This window comes from Coturnix japonica, chromosome 4 (genome assembly GCF_054131305.1).
Source record: "Coturnix japonica strain WE chromosome 4, WE-NBRP24, whole genome shotgun sequence".
In the NCBI taxonomy this organism is placed as follows: Eukaryota; Metazoa; Chordata; class Aves; order Galliformes; family Phasianidae; genus Coturnix; species Coturnix japonica.
The window spans coordinates 28774967-28791136 of NC_140666.1; the positions used below are offsets into that span (position 1 = coordinate 28774967).

General features: G+C 36.3%; 1 protein-coding gene across 2 annotated transcripts in view; it reads right to left on the bottom strand.

The window, feature by feature from the left end:
• Window positions 1–16170, bottom strand: part of FSTL5 (follistatin like 5) — a 219016-nt gene that overhangs the window by 180278 nt on the left and 22568 nt on the right. For both annotated transcript variants that reach the window (XM_085544805.1, XM_015860999.3), the window contains exons 2-3: window positions 14639–14777; window positions 2706–2739 (exon numbers count right to left, since the gene is read on the bottom strand). In XM_085544805.1, the coding sequence (XP_085400931.1) occupies window positions 2706–2739; window positions 14639–14761 (157 nt within the window). In that variant the 5' untranslated portion in view covers window positions 14762–14777. The remainder of the gene's footprint in view (window positions 1–2705; window positions 2740–14638; window positions 14778–16170) is intronic.

The following is a 16170-nucleotide window of genomic DNA, read 5'->3' on the forward strand; positions in this document are numbered from 1 at the left end:
AGTAAGGAAAAGAATATCACAGATCAGAGAGAGATTAGATTAATGTCATAACAGGGCATGTTTGAGAACTGCCTTCTATTTTGGCGTGAGTGATTTATTGGTTACTAGCAGACGTAACAGATGGGAAAAACAACTGGGTCAGAAAAGCGTAAAGACAAAAACCAAGCACTACAAAAATAATAACATCATTAGTAAAATATAAATAGAAATCAGATTTATTTTACTTTATCTATTAGTTTAAAATAAGTAGGCAGTTATAAGAAAGGTATGAAATGACACCCATCACTAACTTACCAATCCTTGAATTCTGCTACAATATGCACGTCTTATAAAAAATACAATTCCAAAGAAGTACTGAATAACAATTAGATACTGGAACGCAGATATCAATGGAAGTCATGAAGCACACCAGAGCCTCCAGAGTTTCATTTGGCTAGCCTGTTTAACATGAGAAGCAGTTGTCCTCCAAATTAAGATGACAACATTTAATTTCAAAGTTTCAGAAGATTTAAGGATCTGCAGAAAGCATTTTGTCCCTTTACTGTATTTAGTAGCTGCAAAATATGGAATGCATATAGAAAAAAAGAAAACTAATCTACAGAAGAGAACCTGTGTTAGAAAGGAGTCGGACTAGATGACCTCCAGAGGTCTCCTCGAATGCCCAGAATGGTGTAACTCTGTATGTGAAAAAGTGGGATCATTTTTTTTCTAAAGCCTGCCCTGTGTACCTATGAATACTGGGTAAGCCTTCCAGACCACTGAAATCTTCCACACTGAATTGTCAGATTAAGCTGTATGCGCAGCATGCAGGAAGTTCAGTTGATTAAAACTTTACTCAAGAGTTGTTACAGATATAATCACAACAAACTTTGTGCATCTGAGCACCAAACTCACTGCCTACTGGGAGATGATGAACATCTCCCTTAAAATAGTTTCATATTTTGCTTTGGCCGTAGTTGCACCAATACTGAAAAATGCTTATTTGATTAGTTAACAGCTAATTAATATGATGAGCACTCCTAACTAGCTTACTACTTGGTCCCTAATTTTAACTACAACATGATACAACTCTATAATCACAAATGTGATTTCATGTTTCTGTACATTTCTTTGCAAGTATAAACTTAAAGTTTGCAGTTCTTCAAGTTTAACAAATCTTTCATTTCTATGATATAATATCAGTTTTCATAACCTTTTTATGTAACTTGTGTTAAATCATAAAGTTAGGTTTTTGAACAATATATCTTGGGTATGCTCGCAACATCTAAAAATAATTAACCCAGTTACTTAAGAAAACTTAGTCCAGAGGTTATTTAAAATTTGAGTTTTCTTTCTGGTTTATCATACTGTGAACATTTTCTAAAAGAAGGACTTACAGTCCTTCAGATTATGTAAACTATAGAACCAAGAAAAACATGCCTGTACTGACAGAACTACACACAATCATCAGATTTGGCTTCCCTTTAGGTGCCTGCATGTAGCCTTAGCATGAAGAAAAGTGAGGAAAAGGAGATTAATGAGCACTGTGATATATCAGTGAATCAAGAACAGCTAACACAGGTGATATGATTACACATTGCTTTTTAGTGTAATAAAAGAATTAGGTTAGTTTGTTACTTAATGCTTTCTCAGGAACCTTTAGTATTCTTTTCTTTTCTACCCCCCCTATTCCTCTTCAAAGCATTTCATAACCTACCTCTATAGGCACCTACAATTTCAAGACAACATTCTTTGAGTGTGACAGAAATTTCACTTTGCATTATTTGCAAAACAAACTTTTAACAAAGCAGCTTGGGTGTTCTCTCCCCTAACAGACACCATACTAGAAAGACACACAAAAGCCACAATGTAGGTGTAGAGTAGGAAATAATAGAAGAATGATGGCATAATTGAGAGCCAAAGGTTAGCTATAAGAAAACCTCACCAATTCTGATGCCTTCAACCTAGATGGAAAATGCTAAAGCTGCTCACCCAAACTCCACAAAGAACCAGTCTCCAAAAGAGATGCTGCTGCTGTGGTGGTCAGCCCTTAAATGAAGTCTAGGAGAGGTGGAGTCAGGCTCCCGCTATTCCAGGAGCACAGCTGAATTACCTTCACCTGTGCTCCTACAGTTGACCCGAAACTCACCTCAACTGGTTAATCAGAGGTTCAGGCTGTGATTACCAATTTCCTATACAGTGGGTTTGGGAACATTCTATTTTATTGATACAGGTCTGTTTCTTTAACCCAGATATTCTATTTTATGTAATGCACAACATAAGTTATACTGAAAGTATAAAAAGACTTAGGCAAAAATCACAGATGACTACTCTTGCAAGGCATCCCACTAAGGATGTGAATCATTTGCCAGTAAATTTGAATCACATACAACTAGAATTGTGCAGAATAGAAAGCTAAAGTGTCTATACTGATGTTTCCTTAAGATATACCAAGTTTCCACAGTTTACTTCACAAACATGGTAAGAAGACAGAGTCAATCCCATATAGAATATAGCAGTCAGCCTTGTTTTTCCTCTATCAAAGTTTTTTTTAAATGGTTCCTTAGATATACACATTTTATCACACTTCCCTGAATATTTTTTGTCATTTCAAATACCAAACACCTAGAAATCACATGTATACATTTTGTTATTACTAAAAATGAATGTTTGATTTTTTTTTAAGTTACAAGAACCACCACATTTTGAAAAGAATTAGCACTTACCTTTACTTCTTGAGCTCTCCTGATTCTTTTCCTGCTGCAATTAAAAGAAAAAAATGTATTATTTTAAGTAATAGTTACCACGTAAATCATAGATACACAGATCCAAAAGAACTTATTGTCTAGTTCATCCTCCTTCCTGTTCAAAGATGTCAGCTGTGCTGCAGAAAGATTATTATACTGCCTGTTTTTAAAATCCCCTAGTATTTTTCATAATGACAGTGATTGAGCACTAGAACACACTACCTGGAGAGGTCATGCAGTCTCTGTTACACTACATCTATCTTGGGAGATATTCAGAATTCATCTGCCTAAGCCTCTTTGCAATGTGATATTATTCTGAGGTTAGACCTGCCTTAATCAGCTGGTTGAACTAAGTGAGCACTGAGATGACAATATGCATAAATGATTCCATGAGCTGAGAAAGGGTGTCCAGAACCCCAAAAGCAGAGCTTAACTGTTATCATACTTGGAAAGTTTCATCCCAACTGACAGAATGGCTGCAGGACACTGACAGGAGATATGTCTGCCCACCTGGGAAACACAGTCCTGGCAGCTCAGCCTTCAGCCTAGTGAGTCAGCAAGGGAACCAAGGACATCCCTGAAGTGCATCTGCACTGCTGACAGCCAGAGATGTCCTGAAGATACTATTGGTAAAAATGAAACAAGCATCAGAGGAAAAACTTATGACCTCAGAAGGTGAAAAATAGCCTGCAAAAGAGGAAAATGCCCTTAAAAAAGATAAACAAATGGAGAGCAATCAAGAAGATATGATAAACAAACTCTGCTGTGCTCTATTCTGATGGAACCAATAAACCCATGGTGGTATCAGATAAACCTGATGGGGATCAGGATTCTCAAAACAGCATACTGGAGTGTCTAATCAATTGTTTTCCTCCCAACCTGCATCATCCAACATCTCAGCTATCAAAAGAAGTTCTTCTCCTTGAGCAAGTGACAACAGTAAGACTGTCACATACTGCCTTGTGGCGTTATCTACATGAACACGGAGCAGGTATGAAGAAGTGGCACAGAAAACCCATTCAGAGTATCATCATAGTATCACAGTCTCGTGCGGGTTGGAAGGGACCTTAGAGATCATCGAGTCCAACCCCCCGGGATTCGAGCCTCCTGTGTAGCAGAGCGGCACTTCTACCACTTGCGCCACAGGGGGGATTCCAACCCAGGGCCTCCTGTGTTGCAACACGGCATTCCTACCACTTGCGCCACTGGGGCACACTGTATTTCACTGTATTTTGCATTCCTGTATTTCAAGCAATGAGACAATCTAATTTCCCTTTGTAAAACAATATGGCAATGTTCCTTCCAACCCAATCCTCCAAATCTACATCAATGTGTTTTTTTCTTTTTCTCCTGTTGTTTCAAAACAACAAAGTAGGTCAAAACCTGCACCTACCTGGAAATCACATCTTCAAAACACTCCATGTCTACATGAAATGCACTGGTCAGATTTAAAGAGAAAAAAAAAGAAAAGAAAAACCCACACATACACCTGTTTTTATTGACTATAAAATGTGGGGTACCAGATTTTAAAGCATTTTCACAAACATGCCTAATGTTTCCTGAATACAATAAGTGGTATTCCTTGATTACAGCCTAAATTTCCAAGTAAATCAAAGTACTGATTCTCATGTCATCCCAGGTTTAGCAATGATTACCTCCTCTGACACTTCTTTTTAATCTCTAGTCAGCATTTGGTTAAAACTACCTAGCCAGTGCTTCCTTTTTGTCTTCACAAAGGAGAATATTTTCCTTTTCATTTTCTCTCTCTTCGAAGGTCAGGGAGCAAAGCTCAGACTTTGCTCTAACAAGCCAGAGGAACTCAGAGGAATCTTATTCTTGTTCAGCAAGATGGACTTATTAAAAAAGAAAAAAATGTGGTAAGAAGTCAGAGTTATGTTAACATTCAGACACTGCAGCATGTAGTCTCAGAGGACACTGTCACCCCACAAGCCTGGCTAGTCTAATTTACGCTCCTTCCATTCCTTTAGTTCATAATTATAAAGAATGGGATGTTTTATTCCAACAAAGCTGCAAAGACTTTATCTGCTACTTAGACTGCAATAAACAGACTCTGAAGGTACCGATTACAAAAACACAGCAGCCTTGTAGGAAAGCAATACTGAGAATCCTGATTTCAAAGAAGAAGAAAAAGGATGCCAAGAAGAGGAAACTTGGGCAAAGCTGGGAGGGGAACAAATAAATAAATAAATCTTTGGATGATTTGGAGATTACTGAGCAACACTGTATGGCTTCAATTTCTCAAAAGACTCCATCTACAAAGACAGCCTTTCCTAGCAGATCACACAACAGCCCCAGCACAACACACCTTCTACTAGTGAGAAGCAACTAGGAGAAGCAGCTACAACAGCAGCCAAGCTCATACAGATGGAAGGAGAAGTATGTAAGCCTGAAGTTACTTTGAGGTTAACCAGGGATTAGAGCATGTAGAGCATCTCTTAATTACAAAATGAGCCCTCTGATAGGAAAGGCCTGCCATCTTAACAGCCTCTGCAACTCAAAACATAGCAAAGAAAATACTGAAGTAAAACTTATACAGAACGTGAAAGAGATACAAATCACTCTTCATTGTTATTAAAAGATATGAGAATGTGGATTAACATATACAGAAAAACATTAAAAACCAATGATTTATGTTATTGAACAAATGTTATAAGCACCTGTAACTTAGGAAAGAGTTCACAAACTCTTCCTTATTGAAAGGAAAAACACAAGAGAAGCCATTCCTCTAGGCTTCAAGATGCACCAGGGGAGATTTAGGCTGGACATTAGGAAATACTACTTCCCTGTTAGAGTAGTCAGGCAGTAGAATGGGCTGCCCAGGAAGGTGGAGGAGTCACCAACCCTGGAGGTGTTCAAGGAATGTTTGGACATTGTGTTGAGGGACATGGTTTAGTGAGAGCTACTGGTGATGTGTGGATGGTTGGACTGGATGATCTTGTGGGTCTTTTCCAACCTTGGTTATTCTATGATTCTGTAAGCAAACAATCATCAATTTTCACTTGCATTTTTGCTGCTAGGGAGTTGATGCTAGCTGTCCCTGAAATTAAAAAATTGTTCCCCATATCCCATTAGAAGTAGTGCATTTCTGCAGTGAGGGTAGTGATGTGAAACACAAGCCATGTTGTGAACAGCCATGCAAAGATACACTATGATCATCTCAATCATCTCATCCTCACAAATGCACTGATGGTGATGAGTGTGTTGAACATAAATGTGTTTTGAAGCTGAGAATTTGCTCTATCAAATAATGTTATTGTGCTCTTTGTAGCTGTTACAGTTTCCAAGGAAATCAATAGGAGGCATTACTATGGGAATGAACAATGTATTTAGTACTCAAATAAAAACAGAATCATTAAATGAACCACAATTTTATATTATGATCTACTGTTGTAAGTCATCAGTAAATAGAACAAATCATCTTGTGCATGGCTTTTGCATCATTTTATGTTGCATTATACTGTACCATTTTCATGCAATGTATCAATGCATAGCATAATAGAACTTTAAAGATGCCTTTCCTATGTGACCAACAAACTGAATACGACACAAACTTTCCAAAGCACGGTGAATGAAAGCTGAAAAACCACCAACATTTGTGCTGCGTTTGTGAACTAAAAAGACCATGGATGGATGGCCCCACAAACTGCTTTTCTTGCAAATCATAACTTATAAGCTACTTGCAATACATATCAAACTAGGCTATGTTAAAGTATAAAAAAAAAAATTAAAAAATAAAAATTAAAAAAATGTCTTAAGGATACAGAAATGCTCTAGTAAGGAAAAAAAAATAAATTGCTTATTTATTTTCTCTTTGCCTCAAAATGCAAATAACATTAGTTTCTCTTAAAACATTCTGAGTCCCTGAGAGTGAACAATGTCACTGATCAGATAAGACATTCTGTAAATTATTTTGTCATTATGTCAAATTTTATTTTGAAGAGAGCCTTTGTATTAGCAATAGGGGAAGTAGAATAGGATAGTCAAAGGGGCTTTAAATGCAGTTATTCAAAAGAAAGTAAAAAGACCAGAGTTGATCTGTACAGGTAGATAACATTCTGGAACTAATAGAATCCCCTAGACCACTTTTTAAACAGGAGTTTTTTTAGCTCCATTCAGGTGCATATGGTATTCCTTCTGTTTTGTTCTGTTTTTTTTTCTCCCTTTCTGAAAGGAGAAGTGTTGATATTAATAAACCATGGTTGCTGCACACAGCAGGCAGCTGAATTCCAGTTAACTGTGTTCTTAGAAAGCAAACTACATACTTTTATTGCATCTATACCCTTATTCATCTATCTGCCTGCCTGAGACATCTGCCTAGGATTTAGGTGTGTGTTAGATCACACAAGTGATAAAGCAGAGGAGACTTCTTTACTGTTTTGCAAAGCTCAGGCAAAGTCCTCTTTTTCCTAATGAGTGTATTTTAAAAGTAACTCATTAACTGAATTCTTAAACAAAGTGCAAGTTAGTCTAAAACATATGGTACATCATCCTTGATAGGAGACAAAAATTAAAATAATTTGATAAATACGGAACACTAATTACAGAAAATTCTGAAGAAAGAAGAAGCACAAATCTAATGCTTGATTAACATCTTATAATGAAAATGATCACTAGTCATATCATAAAATCTAGCTAAAATGCAGAAAAATATTGTTATCTCTAATGACAATCCTGCCATGGAGGTACTTTTCTGCTACATATTATACCATTATTTTTTTACTTATTTATTTTTAAGCATTAAAGAAATAACTGCTATTAAATAAAATATTTCAGAGGGAGATATTACCGAGATAATACATTTTTACTGTTCTCCTGTAACATACGCAAGCTCAGGTAGTTGAACAACAACTACATATTAGAGTTCAATTGCAAGAAATTAAAAGAAATTTCAATTGAAAGTCACAGAATCTATTTTTTTGTGGATCTAATAATATCACAGTCACGGCAAGCAGAGAGCAAGTGTGCAGTAGAGCAAGACAATTTGGTAGGCAGCTCACTTTTTCAGAAATATAACAAAACTACAGTTTTCTGGTCGTTAGTATGATCATTTCATACCTCATTCACTGATGACAGACCAAACCCATGTTAAATTCTAAGCAGCTTCATAGCATGTGAGAGAGAAAAAAATAAAATATATATACTAATTTCAGGTATAGCGTTGGCTCTTTTTATAATGCTTTAATCATTAAAATACTTAATGCAAGGCTTAATTAGTGGAAGAGGTATAGTGCATTGAAACATGTACAGAATACTACAAGACCATGTCCAGGTACTTTTTGGAGATTTCCAAAGAGGAGACTCCACATCCACTCCAGGCAGCCTGTGCCAAGGCTTCATCACCTTTACATCAACAGTAATGCCTGCCAATGTTCAATTTGTGTCCAAAGCCTCATGGTTGTTTGTGCCTATAGCCTCTTGCCATTAGGCACCAATTCAAAGAGTCTGGCTCAGTCCTCTTTGTACTCTCCCTTCAGGCATTTATGGACAGTAATACATACTCCCTGAACTTCCACTTCTCCAGGTTGAACAGCCCCGAATCTTTCAGCCTTTCCTCACAGGAAAGAACTCTGGTCTCCTTTTGTGGAACATTATATATAATACACACACACAATTAGACTTACATTCCTTAATGAAAAATCATAGTATTCACTGTATATATTCGTTTTGGTACTATCTAAGGATGCTCCAGATTTGTATAAACAAAGTGGTAGAGAGACCTCCAAAAAGCAATATTTTAGCATACTGGATCGTCACTGGAAATTCTAGGGCCAGTATGAATACTGCATTATCTTCTCCCATAGGTGAGTTCCTAAAACTCCAGGTACTCTCACAGTAGCTGAGAAGTATTATAATTCCTTACAATATAGTGCTATTTTTCCCCTCAAAAACCCACACAGATGGATTTTAGCTGTACAATTCCCATTGACATTAATGGGAGTAATTTGCCTAAAACCTCTGCTCATTTTTTAAAATCTTATAGATGGTTTTTAAGTGTAATTTTCTAAAGTGTAATTTTCTAAAAAGGACATAATGTGTGTTGCATTTTATTATTCAGCCTGTCTGAGGCTTGTTCAGATCTTATCTTTCCTCGCTGAAAAATTTTATATAGATAGAAGAATATCTGCAGAAAGAATGACAATTAGAGTGTATAGAAACATCAGCAACAACATCAATTATTTTCTTACAGTCCAAGAACACAAGTAGCATTTAGTCTGTGTTAGGACATAATTTTGGATAAGAATCCAATCCAGAGTAGAGTCTATCTACCAGTATTGATTAAATTTTGATTAAATTTATTGATTAAATTATTAATTTAATTAATAATAATTATTAATAATATTATTAATAATAATTATTAATTATTATTAATATAATTAATTAATTAATATTATTAATAATAAATTAATAATAATTTATTAAATTAATAAAATTTAATTTTGATTAATTTATTGATTAAAACCAACACGTTGAGAATTTTCTAACAGTACACTGTTTCTACTACTCACTTTACAAGGGCAGATAAGGTAGTAATGTAAAGGAGAAGAGAAGCTCATGATATGAATATTAATCAGCTGCATCTGACTATAAAACATAAAACTATATATTATGGGATTATATTCATTTTACCAGAGATCTAATGAAAGCTTATACTGCATTACTCATATGGGAATCCAGAACACGGTATTAAGATTGTGATTTTTTCTACTGAATCCTAGAAATTCCCAAGTTAGCTCAGTATCTATCTGTTGCATTTCAGCTGCTTTTTCAAATATCAATCATAGCTATATGCGCTACAATTATATCAACAATAAATTATCCAACAATAAGTTAGCATCAGTGAAGTAGGTAATGAATATTTTCTCTTGGGGTAAGTGTCTAAAGCAAGTAGCTTTAAATAAGACAAAAATATGCAGAGACCTCCAATAAAACAGAAAACATCTAAAGTTCTGAGGTAATTAATGAGTAATTTTTAATTATAGATGTTTTAAAAAAGAGACAGTAAAACAACTATTTCACTTTCCCGATCCCAACCCATTACTGATACTTTGATAAACAAACAGCATTGAATAAATTCTATTAAATAATGCAACATTGGTTCTGCATTATTTGCACTGATGTACAATGTCTAGAAAAGAGTAATAAAACCCAACAGCATTTCCATGAACCACTCTAGAGAATGGAAGAGTCTGCTGATGTCTCAGGAAAGTATTAGACCACACATCACCTTAGAAATTACAATTATAGGTTATTTACTCAAGATTGTGTACCCATAATTATAGGCTATGCCTCAACCAAATGGCCAGTAAATTTGGTTTGTTTTTCATAAGAGGAGAAGAATAAGGAGTAAAATTACTATATTACAAATATATTTAAAAAAAAAAAAAAAAAAAGGTTATTGATAGAATAAATTTTAAACAAATGTGATTAATATCATGCAATGCTTAAAGAGATATTTAATGCTGCTCTACTTAGTTCAGGAAGTATGAGTACTGGTATTTTACAAGCTGCATTAAATGCCAACTCGCAAATACCAAAGAGATAAAAAGACAGTTCAAATGAAACATTTTTTGTTCACTTCTTATGTCACTTTCAAACAGTAAAAATAAATAAATAAATGAATAAATAAATAAATATTTTTTAAAAATTGTTATTAAAGTTTGGGAGATATTTGTTTTAAATTTGATATTTAAATCTTTAAACTTCTCTGTTCTTAAAAGCACTTAGGCATAGCCATATCAACACAACACAGATATGAGCAGTAAATCTTTTCATTAAGGCCTCACTATACTCTCCACTGTCTTTGTGCATCAGGCCCAAACAGAGCTAGCAAAACCATGTAAGTTTTCAAGGTGCACGGAAACATCTGACCCCATTATTAGAAAGACAAATAAAACCAACATGGGTTGTGTTTGTTTGCTTGTTTGAAAATGAAATCTGGAACTGAAAGACATCAAACATTCATAATTCTCAGTTGAAGGGAATTGAGCACAGCAACAGATGAAATGTTCACCTGATGAGATTTTTCCCAGATAGATTTATGAAAAACAAATAAAATGTCCTAAGCTTGGATTATCTATGTGATGCCAACAGGAACTACAAAAGAGTAAAAACAACATGTCACAGAATCACAGAATGTCATGAGTTTGAAGGGACCCATGAGGACCCCTAAGTCTAACTCTGGGCTCCACTCAGGACCACCTCAAATCCTTCTTCCTGCCTTTGCCCATAACTTCATCTTGCATCCAGTGCGCATCCTACATCCTGCATCTATACTCCATCAACCTGCACCCTTCCCACCCTGCCATCGAGGTGCTGCTACAGAGGTGACATCCGTGGCCATCCAGGCTTGCAGCAAGACACGCATAGGGACAGACATCCTGGTCTAGGTGCAGCACTGCAGTCCCCTGAAGGCACGTCCTCCATGATGAACCTAAGAATAAGGTGGAGCAAGAGGCAGCCCTTGCTGAGTGTTGCATTGTGTTTGTCCCATGGATGTGGCAGAAGCCTGAGTGTGTGCAGCCCTGTGTGTTAAATATTCATCCAGGCCCCTGTTCCCCCCCCTTGGGAGATGAGTGGTGGGGGGTCTCAGTCTACTGGGGGGGATGCAGTGTAGTGGTGGCATCCTCCTGGTGGTGGTCCTAACCCTCAGGCTGGAAGGTAGCAAGTGGGTCTTGGAGCAGGTAGGTTCCATCTTCTGTATGCTAAGGTGGCATTTGCTTTCTAAGCACAGGTAAAATCTAAACTCTTTTGAAGTACAGTCTCGCTACCATGACCTTAGTCTATGACCTTTTCTTTTTACCTGTAGTTCATCACAGGTAAGAACTAACTTTGCCTCACAGACACAATAAGATTTCCTTTCAAAAGGTTTTGGACATGCATTGCGTGCATCTAAGTGTATATCCTGTATACACTATACTGAAACAATATCAACAACATAAAGTATAACAAGGAAAAACTTATTAATATACAATGATAGTAATGAGAATTTAAACAGCAACAACAACAAATGGTCATGCCTAGTACCTATAGGCAAAAGTAGATTAGAATATAAGATATATTCAATCTCCCTGAGAAAAGCAAACTTAAAAATTAATTTTCTTAAGACTTCGTTACCAGTTAGACAAATCAGGGGGGAAGGAGGGATGAGCAAGTCCTGTTATTTAAATGAAATCCTGGAATTTGCATAGGATAGCTATTACACCTAGTCGGCCTCAGGAGGAGATTTCTCTGATTACCTTAGAACTGGGAGCAAGAGTGACACACTCAAGAGAAGCTCTGTTCTCAGTCTTCAGCATTCAGGGCTGCATCTTACTGCAAAGGATTTCCCCCTGAACTCCCCCCTCTCTAGGACAGCGGATTTTAGAGGATCAAGTTTTATGACTTCCCAGAGCCTGCAGGCAAACAGCATTTCCAGATAAACACTATGAACTATAAACCTCCAGTTGTCTGGGGACCAGACCACACAAGAAAAGCTCAGATTATTTTTGAATCCTCAAGTACTACTTTCTTCCCATTTCTTTCTTAGCCTGTCTGAATTTTACAGGTGTTTCACTGTAGCACAGAATGCACTATTAATCGAGGGAGAGTATTTCACAGTCTTTCAGCAAAAAAGCTAAGCGTAAAATATGTATTCTATGCCTTGTAGTCATACATTTAAATTCATCTTCAGTAAAACAAAGGAGCCCACTTAAGACATTTCATGTTTTTTCTTACTTTGTTTCATTTAAAAAATCATTATTTCCCAAGAATCTTTAAACTGGACTTTATTTACATTTATTCAGGCCTCAGTTACTGAGAATCAGAGGTTAATGGGCTAACAGCAAACTGACTGTAAAAGGGAGAGACTAAAAGGGAAAGAGGCAGGTTTTTCACAGGGACTAAAGGAAGTACTCTAATCTAGAAAAATTACACAGAAAATACTGATTTCTGTGTAGCTCTCTTTGATCCCATTAAAGCGTCATCTAAATAAGACAAAATAAGGGCAGGGCTGGAACAACTGTTGATCAATGCAGCAAAATCAGTTCTTAAAAGGCATCTATGAAGGAGACATTTCTGTTAAATATCAAAAACAAAACACATCCCTTGTGTTGTATACTCTATACCCACCTGGTCATTTTGCAGGGAGGTGAGGAGGAGGGGATGGGGAAAGAAAACAACAACAAAAAAAACAGTTCCCTCATAATAAAGCATCCACTTTACCACAAGCAGGAACCAAATTCAGAATGTCCTGATTCTTTTCCTCCCTCCTTTAAATTCACCTGAGCTTTGTTCCACCCATCCCTGCCCACTCTCCCAAGACAGTGCTTGCTCTTAATTATGCATTGTAACCCTGACTAGCCTGAATTCCACAAAACCACAATCAGGACTAAATAAAAGGTATTGAGGTGATGATGACTAAATAAGCAGTCTTTGGCAGTTGTTTCTCGAGACTAAAAACAAACAGTTCCATACCCATAATGCTATTATGTACTGTTAGGCATTGTTAATATTACTGATTCTCCTCCATACCCCATATCTGATGCGTATTAATCTGGCTGTATGTGCATGCATTAGATATGGGGACTTGGCATGCCTTGGAATATAAATATAAGCGTACAGACTATATCCCATATTTCTTAGTCTCCAGCAATGAATCAGAAACTGGCAGTCAGTGTACTGTTGGCTGCCTCCTTCCTGTTTATACCTGAAAATTCACAGCATACATTTTTTCACTGAAGGATCTGGATAAATATTATTCTCTTAGTAAGAACCATACAAATCACAAGAATAAAATTCATTAGGATGCTAGGAATACTTTCTAACAATTTCAGGTGGGAACCTAAGTATTAACAAATTGCTCGCCATACCCTCAGCAGCAATGTAAAAATAATCCCAAATGAAAAGTCCCTTTCAAACTTTTTTCAGTGTTTTGACTAATGAAATACAGAGGATTAGCTGGCATGACAAGAAATGCACATGCAATTCAGACATAAGCTAATATTTTTTCTGAATAACTACATAAATGAAAACAATGGCAGTTTGAAGGTGACTGGAAATAAAATTCCCAGGAGTGCTCATTCATAGTCCTTCTCCATACAAGTCCAAGCCAATGGCAATAGATTATATCATAGAAGTGGCAGAAATGGAACAAATGTCCAGTTGTTGAGAAAAAAAAATAAATGTTTGTAGTCTCTTTCCAGCAAGGCTGCTGCTCTTGAGTCCCAGCTGGATTTCCAAACAAATGACCTCTAGAATTCACCCTGCCCCATCCAGGAAGCTTCTGAAGACCCCCAAGGAGACTCACTAGCCTCTCTGGGCAGCCTGTGCTAGTGCCCTGTATAAACTTTTCCTTATGCATGGATGTTTTTCCTAGTTTTGAAGTTTTTCCTTCCAGACTACAATCCATTCAGACTAAATATTTACTTGTAATTTCTGTGCACTTGCACTTTGTCATGGTTCAAAATGCTTAAATTCAGTGTGAACATCTACTTCATGCAGACAAGTTTTTGTTGATGAGTTAGCTTCATCACCATGTTTCTCTGACCTGCAGTTCTCCCGGTGCTGCATGGTCTGAAATACAGTTGGTCCTGGAACAAATCTTTGCCTTCAGCAGAGAACAACAGTCACTTTCACCCCTCTGGCTCTCTCAGAGTTCTGCTGATACATGCAATCTCTAGCTTCTGAAACTAGAGTAGAGCTTAGCTTACTATATTTGAAAAGTTTCTAGGCTTTCATATACAAACAGCTCCTGTTTACTTGTCAAATCAAGTATAGATTTCTGCAGATAATGGTACTGAAAAAGTCCTTTCTTTCTAAACATCACTCTAATAAGCAAAAGAAGACCGAGCTGGCACATATTTTAACCCTTGACCATAGAAAAGAAGTCAGAAGTGCTAGAGAGTAATCGGTACCTTATGACGTAATCTTACGAGGGGCTGATAGGGCCTAAAGTCGTATGCTTCCTTGGCTGGCCACCCATCTGCTCCCAGCAAAATGCATCCAAGAAGTAAAACAGCTGACCACCACATAAACATCTTTACAGGTCTGTTCCTGTCAAAATAAAATGGACAAGTTCAGTGACAGAATTAATCATTATTTTAGCATAAGTGATTTTCTTTTCAGTATTCAACACTGATATAAGATTTTGACTGATGAAGGGGCTGCTCTAAACTCAATCTCAGCCTTAAGATTAATATACAATACTAAATTTCACACCTTGTGTTTCATTGAAAGCAATCCCATTTTGAATATCCCCATTAGTAAAAATTTAAGGTTTCTCCTTGGTTATCATTGCCTTTCTTATTCTAACAGTGCTACTTAAGTTACATTTCTTTTGCACACCAGCTCTTCTAATTTACTGCAAGACATAGCTCTCATAGGATATCTCCTGAAGAATAAGCTAAGCACTGAATGATTTGAAACAAACAATGTGCTCTATTACAGACAGACATTTTACACAAATGAATTAAAGTTTGGTCTTTCAAGCCTGTTCAGTAACTGGATTTTAAAATGATCACAGAAAGTTCTGTTTTTGAGGTCCCCTCATGTCAAAACAGAACTTCTTATCAGATGTTCCAGTGTACTTTTGACTATGGGGTTATTACAACAAATCTATCTCACTGAATGGAAAAGATTATATCATAACTGTGAGATCTCAAGTTTACCATAGACATTTTTCTTCACCGATTCTGAATTTGTTCTCAGTATCACTGAGAAACAATAAATACATTACAAGAAAAACAAAAAACCAAACAAACAAAAAAAAAAAAAAAAGAAAGCAAAACAAAGGAAAAAAAAAAGGAAGAAACTATGTAAGAAGAAAAAAAAAGAAACATGTCTCATCTTGACTTTTAATCTTGAAGAAAACACCCTTTTATTTCTGTTCATCGAAAAATATTTGAAAATAGTTTATTCTTAGGTTTCAAGGTCAGAATCAGGCTTTTTTTTAGCAGTTATGAATACTAAAACGAGCTACACACAGCTGAACCTTTGTCCCTTTTTTTGCACTTCTGGTAAATCTCTCTGTCCAACGAAAATTACTTTAGAGAACAGTCATTCCATAGAAGCTGGCAAGGGCAGACACATTCCACCACTCATCTAAACTGCATATATTTTAACTTCATGTGGTGTAAAAGAATAGAAGCCGTGCAGTTTGTTAAATTGTTTGACACTGAAAGCCTTCTTCTTTGTTCCTGTCCAAAAGAAGAGGAAAATTCTTGCATTCTCAATCTCTGACTGCACTGTGCAGTGCTTGGAACACTTAAAAGCTGATCTTTTAAATCCAGATTTTAAGTCTAAAATCCCAAAGCAATGCAGGGCATCTATGATTCCTATTTGCCTCTTCAAAATAAAAACTACATTTATTTTTTCAACATACAAATTTTCTGTTGAACTTATTGCACAACTTAAGTAGCTGTTTCTTCTCTAAAACATACTACCAAAA